The sequence below is a fragment of the Sinohyriopsis cumingii genome, unplaced genomic scaffold (genome assembly GCF_028554795.1).
Source record: "Sinohyriopsis cumingii isolate HCF-2022 unplaced genomic scaffold, ASM2855479v2 utg000349l, whole genome shotgun sequence".
In the NCBI taxonomy this organism is placed as follows: Eukaryota; Metazoa; Mollusca; class Bivalvia; order Unionida; family Unionidae; genus Sinohyriopsis; species Sinohyriopsis cumingii.
In genome coordinates, this window is record NW_028315889.1 from 3,130,481 (window position 1) to 3,139,210 (window position 8,730).

At 37.0% G+C, this 8,730-nt stretch overlaps 1 protein-coding gene across 1 annotated transcript in view; it reads left to right on the top strand.

Moving 5' to 3' along the window:
* Window positions 1-8,385, top strand: part of LOC149774333 (complex I assembly factor ACAD9, mitochondrial-like) — a 119,447-nt gene extending 111,062 nt beyond the window's left edge. Inside the window, exons 17-18 of the mRNA XM_089945441.1 lie at window positions 3,451-3,523; window positions 4,215-8,385. Of these exons, the coding sequence (XP_089801567.1) occupies window positions 3,451-3,523; window positions 4,215-4,315 (174 nt within the window). The 3' untranslated portion in view covers window positions 4,316-8,385. The remainder of the gene's footprint in view (window positions 1-3,450; window positions 3,524-4,214) is intronic.
* Window positions 8,386-8,730: the final 345 nt, after the last annotated feature.

Genomic DNA, 8,730 nt, shown 5'->3' on the forward strand with positions numbered 1-8,730 from the left:
TGTCTTTACCTACGCTGAATAACTGAAAGGCACTGCAGTTGTTACTTTTGTGCTTGCCCCTGCTGTTTTGAGACTCTGTCAAGGATCTGAGGAACAGGCTGCACAAAATTTGTCTCCATCTTACTTTACCTTTGCCACCCTTTTTTTGCCCACATCACTCTCAGGACCCAAGTCAAGAAAACCATGAAAGACCAGTGGATATATTCTGATCAATAGCAATTGTACTGACCACATCAGCATTTTAGATGATTACAATTATCAGGGTACCAAAAAGAGTAAAAGAAAAGTGAGAAAAAGCCCATTTTCTCTTTCCCTAAATGAATGACAATCACTCTTCTTTGCTCCTGCTGCTCATCAGTAGTCCCATTATGTGCCAGGCCAGGATGCTAATTTTTGTCAGGTTTAGATTGACATGTTTTGTTCATCCAGCCATCTCCCTATTTGTCTTCCTCTTCTATGATGGAGGTTCATGATATTGATGGCATGGTGAGTTTGCATTCCAAGGACTATGTATCAGGTTTGGGCACTCCATTCGGATTCAACATCAGTCCATGGGCCTTCTCTGAAGGATAAAACTGTGTCGTCACCCACTTCAGGTCAGCCTCAGAAACAGCAGCTGTGGCATACCTAGATATCAGCTTACAGAAACACAGGTTAAGTTTGATTGTAATTCAAGAGGGAATGTACATAACTCTGTCAGCTGTTTTTATGAACAGGAAAGATTCAGCTCTCTCACCTTCTCACAGATCATTTTTCTTGGTGTGGAGTTTCTGATTCATCTCATTGAAGATTGCTTAGATTTTCAAAATCACTGATTTAACCTTCAGAAAGATGTGGATTTCCATGAGGAAGCTTTGGACTCTTTAAGTGCAGATGCTGCCCTTTATCTTGGCTGACTCTATATGTTGGCTGTCTTTGCTCAGTGGAACCCTCTTTTCTAGTCACCTAGATTACCATGTCATGATCTTGACAGATATTTTGTTTGCTAGTAACAGTCCATCATTGAGACCCTTACTGCAGAAGTTAGTCTGTACCAATGCCAATAGACATATTTGGGGTACCCACCTTTTGCCTTGCTTCAATTGGTAAGTGGCAACTGGAGCCACAGAAGAGGGCTCATCACTTAAATCTTGTAGAGATGAAGGTCATAATTAATGACTATATTCATGGGAGAAACTCCTCGAGAAAGGTTTGTCGCATCATATGATCATTTACCTCCTCTGATGTGGGGAATGGTTCAATAGATTTTGGTGTCTGGCATAGAATGTTCTTAATTTGTAAGGTCTAGGATGTTCTTAATTTGTAACCCTGGAATTGAATCACTGTACAGATAAGACATATCTCTGGTCGGCTTAATATCCCAGCTGATTCATTGTCAAAAAGAGATGAGACTTCCATCAGGTAGTATCTCCACATGTTGGAGCTTCCATCTAATTAACACTCTTTGGGGTCATCCAGTTGTTGATCTTTTCACAAGCAGGTGAAACCACCTGTTGCCCACCTTTATGTCAGTACTGGAACCAGTGAATGCTGTATAATTCATTTGGGATGGGATCCTTCACTCCAACTGCTCTGATTGTGAGAGTGATTAGAAAAATAAGGAATCCAGTCTGCAAGGTGGTTTTCGTCACTTACATGGGACAGGTTCTTGGTCAGTGTTCTACTTGATCTAGTAATTTTGTTCTCAGAAAAATCCAGACAACTCCCAACTTGATCAAACAGCTGAGATTGCCAGTATTCCACCACTATCTGGACAGAGTTCTCCCATATGCCTGGTTCTTTTTAGGAAAACCCTGCATAAAATGGAGCTCAGCACTTAAGACACAGAGATAAAAAAGATCTCATAAGTTAGAAAGCACTCTACATATGAAGGAAAGAAGCATGTTTTTACACTTTGGTACAAGGACACTGTTTTTCTCTTAGAGGCCTTAGTTCCACAACTGGCCCATTTCTTTCTTAAGCTCTTTGATAAGAAGAAACTGAAGCTGAGTACAATCAAAGGCTGCTGGTCTGTTATTCCAGACATCTCATCATTGACGAGTAGATCTAGGCCATGACAAGTATCTCTCTGACTTGTTGGCCAACTTTGATTTGAAGGAACACCGGCCACTCACTTTGTTCCCCAAATTGAACCTTCTTGGGTTTTTACACGGCTCAGTTCCTTTAAGTTTGACCTTTGACAAGAACAAAATTGCTATCTTACAAGATATACTAGCTGACAGGCTTGGTCAGTGTTTGTAGGATGAGTGAACATTATATACTTTTGACTGACCTGATCTTCAGTTCTTCTCAGATGGTTTGGTGATTCTGTTCATACAACTGGATTCATGGCCAAGAACCAGTGGCCAGTCATGGGTAATAAGAAACTAATCATACTCCCTTGCCTTGCTAGACTCCTTGAGACATGCAAGATTTCAAGACTCAGTTGTGCTCTTGAGATTTACTTGAAACGTACTGAAAGTATTCATCAGGGCTGGCAGATACTTTTCATTTTGGTGAAAGATAAACAGTCAGACACCACTCCACCTCATATTTTGAGCACAGCTGATTGATTCGAGGCTATTGACTAGCATGCACAGTTGCATTACTTGTGCTTTTATATTAATATTTCAGCAGTGCAGAGAAGAGATCTCAATGTGGTGGTAGTTCCCCAGACCCCAGGTATTGACCAGACATTGCTAAGACCAACACAACCTTGTCACAAGCATTGTTTTAAATTTTTCACTGTATAAGGTAGTGTCTGGATGTTCATTCTCCTCTTACCTATGATCCTAATGTTAATGTGGTCTGTTAATGTATGTATTCTACAGAGTAAGGACATTGCCTGTCTGGGATGATTTGAAATCTGATAACAACACAATAATGCCTTCCAGAAACCTTCCTACTAAGGTGAGCATCCTTATTGGTATATTGCATAAGATTAACCTGAAGAACATCTGTTATACATGGTAGCCATCTACAGTTTTTTTTCTGATGGATAACTTTTTATTTAATTTATATTTTGTCTAGATAGGAAAGACAGTTGCTTTTATTCTTTCTGGGATGGTTTAAGTTGGTTGTAGTAGGAGTTAGATCTCCTAATATTGATGTGATTGGGTAAGTATTATTAGAGAAACATTTACAATATCAATTTTCTTTCCTATAGTTTTTGCTGTATTGGACTTGCACTGTCCACAGTTTTTTGGGGGGGTCTCATGGAAATGACTAAATGTTATTCTGATTTTGTTTGCATTGCTACTGCATTTCATTTGTAGTAATTCTAAATTCCATTTGCATTAATTCTTCATTAAATCTTCATTCCACTTTCATTTCACTTTTAAAATTGCACTTTTCATCGTTTGTAAGCACATGTTGCATAATGCAAATACTCCAGGGTGGTATTTTTTTTCTTCAGACTGCTCAATATAATAGGGTTAATGTGAAGTTTTATGTTGAATATTTACATTTCAGCTTTTATTGACAAAGGCTTTTTGCCATGAGGCCTATGCAAGAGTCCAACAGAACCTGACAGCTTTGAATGAAGGTAAATAATGTAGAATAAGTAAAATGATGATAACAGTAATGACCATTTACTTTTATCTCTCAGTCTTAAAAGATTTATGATAGGGAAAAGTGATGTGAATTGGGTAGGTAGGTTGGGTTGCAGTTATTCCAAATCTGATTTGGTGATTCAGATTTTTGAGAAAGAAACAATGATCTCTATCAAATAAAAGTATATGCATGAATCTCTGCTTAGTTGAGAGATGTTTTAATTTCCTGAGATTTTCAACGTATCATTTGCTTCTTTCTCCAAATGGTCTTTAATTATTTGTTGAAAATAGTAGTGCTTTTTTTTTTTCAGCGACATTTTCAGGACTAGCTACTAAACTAAATTTGGCATTGCATAGCCTGGACCAGTGGTTCCCAATCTATGGACTGCAGACCCCGGGGGCAGAGGGTTATTCCAAGGGGTCCACGAATTCACATAGCTTTGTAGCAAGTCTTGTTCCTCCAACCAGCGCTAACAGAATAAACAAACTTTTTTGAAGTTAAAAAGTGGTCCTCATAATTCAAAAGGTTGGGAACCACAGGCATAGACATTATCACAGTTCTTTATTATGTCTCTTCTATGTCCTCTGAACCTTCTGTATTTTTTTATATGTCATCAACCTATTCTCTTTTCCACTTAACATATGTATAAATAAATATAATTTTCTTAACATCCTTTTTTGCAGGACGGACTAAAAATAATGATGATACATATATGGCAATAGCAGAGACAGTGTTCCAAAACAAAGGCTATGCGGCTGAACATCCTCTGACTGTAAACTGGTAGACACACTATCTGCATGGAGAAGGCAGAGAGAGAGTGATAATCCTCAAGATCTAACTTAGCAGAGATAGCTTTGATGTTATTCTGCTGATGACCACTACTCTTGTAGAAAAATTTCTGCAAGCAGTAAAACATTATTGGAACAAAGAGGCAACATTACTGTACTAATTAAGTGTTAGCATGACACATTCTTGTCATCCTTTGCAGTTACAGAAGAATTCAGTGGATTCATCAAATTAATTAAAGTATTAATATGTATTTCATGTATTTTAATAGAACAAACATGCGTATAAAGTTGTTTCAAAATTTTCATTTCAACCCAGGACATACCTTCGTGTTTTATTCATTATGAAGGAAGTTGAACTGCAAACCTGACCATATTTAATTTCATTGATATGTTTAAAAACATATTTCAGAAAAGTAAATGCATTTTAAATCTATTAACAGTCTTAAAATATATAAAGACATATTAGAGATTAAGTAAACCAGTTAGAGTGTATACTTGTATTACTTTGTGTTTCATATCATCATGGACATTTTCTCCACTGCCCAAAATTGCAGTTTTTGGATGTAAATCCTAAACCCGACATAAAGGCTTGATATGTATCTACACAACCCCAATACAGTAGATACCAGACCTAAAATCTTGATATGTATCTACACAACCCCAATACAGTAGATACCAGACCTAAAATCTTGATATGTATCTACACAACTATAATATAGTACATACCAGACCTGAAGGCTTGATATGTATCTACACAACCCCAATACACTACATAACAGACCTAAAATCTTGATATGGGTCTACACTACTCCAATACAGTACATACCAGAGCTAAAGGCTTGATATGTATCTACACAACCCCAATACACTACATAACAGACCTAAAATCTTGATATGGGTCTACACAACTCCAATACAGTACATACCAAACCTGAAGGCTTGATATGTATCTACACAACTATAATATAGTACATACCAGACCTAATGGTTTGATATGTATCTACACAACTCCAGTACAGTACATACCAAACCTGAAGGCTGGATATGTATCTACACAACCCCAATACAGTAGATACCAGACCAAAAATCTTGATATGGGTCTACACAACTCCAATACAGTACATACCAAACCTGAAGGCTGGATATGTATCTACACAACCCCAATACACTACATAACAGACCTAAAGGCTTGATATGTATCTACACAACTATAATATAGTACATACCAGACCTAATGGTTTGATATGTATCTACACAACTCCAGTACAGTACATACCAGACCTAAAGGCTTGATATGTATCTACACAACTCCAATACAGTACATACCAGACCTAAAAGCTTGATATGGGTCTACACAACTCTAATACAGTACATACCAAACCTGAAGGCTGGATATGTATCTACACAACTCCAATACAGTACATACCAGACCAGAAGGCTTGATATGTATCTACACAACTCTAATATAGTACATACCAGAGCTAAAGGCTTGATATAGGTCTACACAAATCCAATACACTACATACCAGACCTAAAGGCTTGATATGTATCTATACAACTCCAGTACAGTACATACCAGACCTAAAGGCTTGATATGTATCTATACAACTCCAGTACAGTACATACCAGACCTAAAAGCTTGATATGGGTCTACACAACTCTAATACAGTACATACCAAACCTGAAGGCTTGATATGTATCTACACAACTATAATATAGTACATACCAGACCTAATGGTTTGATATGTATCTACACAACTCCAGTACAGTACATACCAGACCTAAAGGCTTGATATGTATCTACACAACTCCAATACAGTACATACCAGACCTAAAAGCTTGATATGGGTCTACACAAATCTAATACAGTACATACCAAACCTGAAGGCTGGATATGTATCTACACAACTCCAATACAGTACATACCAGACCAGAAGGCTTGATATGTATCTACACAACTCTAATATAGTACATACCAGAGCTAAAGGCTTGATATAGGTCTACACAAATCCAATACAGTACATACCAGACCTAAAGGCTTGATATGTATCTACACAACTCTAATACAGTACATACCAGACCTAAAAGCTTGATATGTATCTACACAACTCTAATACAGTACATACCAAACCTGAAGGCTGGATATGTATCTACACAACTCCAATACAGTACATACCAGACCAGAAGGCTTGATATGTATCTACACAACTCTAATATAGTACATACCAGAGCTAAAGGCTTGATATAGGTCTACACAAATCCAATACAGTACATACCAGACCTAAAGGCTTGATATGTATCTACACAACTCCAGTACAGTACATACCAGACCTAAAGGCTTGATATGTATCTACACAACTATAATACAGTACATACCAGACCTAAAAGCTTGATATGGGTCTACACAACCCCAATACACTACATACCAGACCTAATGGCTTGATATGTATCTACACAACTACAGTACACTACATACCAGACCTAAAAGCTTGATATGGGTCTACACAACCCCAATACACTACATACCAGACCTAAAGGCTTGATATGTATCTACACAACTCCAGTACAGTACATACCAGACCTAAAGGCTTGATATGTATCTACACAACTATAATACAGTACATACCAGACCTAAAAGCTTGATATGGGTCTACACAACCCCAATACACTAAATACCAGACCTAAAAGCTTGATATGGGTCTACACAACCCCAATACACTACATACCAGACCTAATGGCTTGATATGTATCTACACAACCCCAATACACTACATAACAGACCTAATGGTTTGATATGTATCTACACAACTCCAGTACAGTACATACCAGACCTAAAGGCTTGATATGTATCTACACAACTCCAATACAGTACATACCAGACCTAAAAGCTTGATATGGGTCTACACAACCCCAATACAGTACATACCAGACCTAATGGCTTGATATGTATCTACACAACTCCAATACAGTACATACCAGACCAGAAGGCTTGATATGTATCTACACAACTCTAATATAGTACATAACAGACCTAAAGGCTTGATATAGGTCTACACAAATCCAATACAGTACATACCAGACCTAAAGGCTTGATATGTATCTATACAACTCCAGTACAGTACATACCAGGCCTAAAAGTTTGATATGTATCTACACAACACCAGTACACTACATACCAGACCTAAAAGCTTGATTTGGTTCAACACAACCTTAAAACAGTATAAACCAGACCTAAAGGCTTGATATATATCTACACAACCCCAGTGCAGTACATACATGGATTTGGAAAATGTGGGTATGTGGGAAAGTTTGCCAGTAGCTTCTCATGGTTGGATTGTTGTTTCCAGGGTTTTCCTTGGTTCTTCCACCACCATTTATACTTGCTGCCATGCATATCCTATCGTGTGCTGAAATGTCGTTAAACCCTACAACAACAACAGTACGTACAATCCATAAAGCTTGATATGCAGCTACACAACCTCAAATAGTTCCTAATACAGTACATGCGAGACTTACAGGCTACATATGTAAACCCAGGACCATTCCTATTTAATATCAGTGATATATAACCTGCTGCTATTGTGAAGCTTACTATTCTGGAAAAAATATCCTTAACTGTTTGATGAGAATTCATCCTCCCAGAGTATGAATATCTGGAAAGTTTCTATATCTAACCCTAGATTTTGGCCCATCTGCACTAACCCTCATTATTTTGTCTAGTTGGAAATATCATCATTGCTGCTTAAAGTACTTCAAAGAAGCTTTGCCTTTGTTTAAATTGAAGATTTTCATTATATGCATTGTTTTTGACATATGAAATTACCCTAAGATCAAGTATAATTCCTCTTTGGAATTAGCTGTCATGAGCATTATTGGCATATTTTGGTTATGTTTTTCCTTCTTCATAACATATTTAGGTTATTCCCAGTGTCAGCATGACTATTACTGTGTTTGACAATTGTTTTGTTCTTAGCTTGGTTAGGTATTTAGTTATCTGTATCATTGATTACTTGATCTGTGGAATATTCTTCAATTTTATTGTTTTAATACAGTATCAAAATCATCATATCGTATTTATTTAATGTGAGTTTTGCTATTTTTATTATATGGAAGGAGGTTGCACACCAGCAATAGACGCATTTGATCTTTTAAAGTCAGTTTAGGACTTGTTATTATTACTTTATTATTAGCATCTTACCCAGCAGATTTTTTGCTTATTTTTGTCTCCGGTGCTCAGTAATAAGTGTTAGCTGATGTCTTTGTCATAAAGAGAGAAAGCAGCAATACTTACTTTATTATAACTAAAAGGTCAGTTAATTTATATAATTGAAATCACATACAAGACCTTGCTCTGGGGTTTTATTCTTGTTTATCAGATTTTTTTCTCTTGCAGCAGTGCCTGAACAGATTG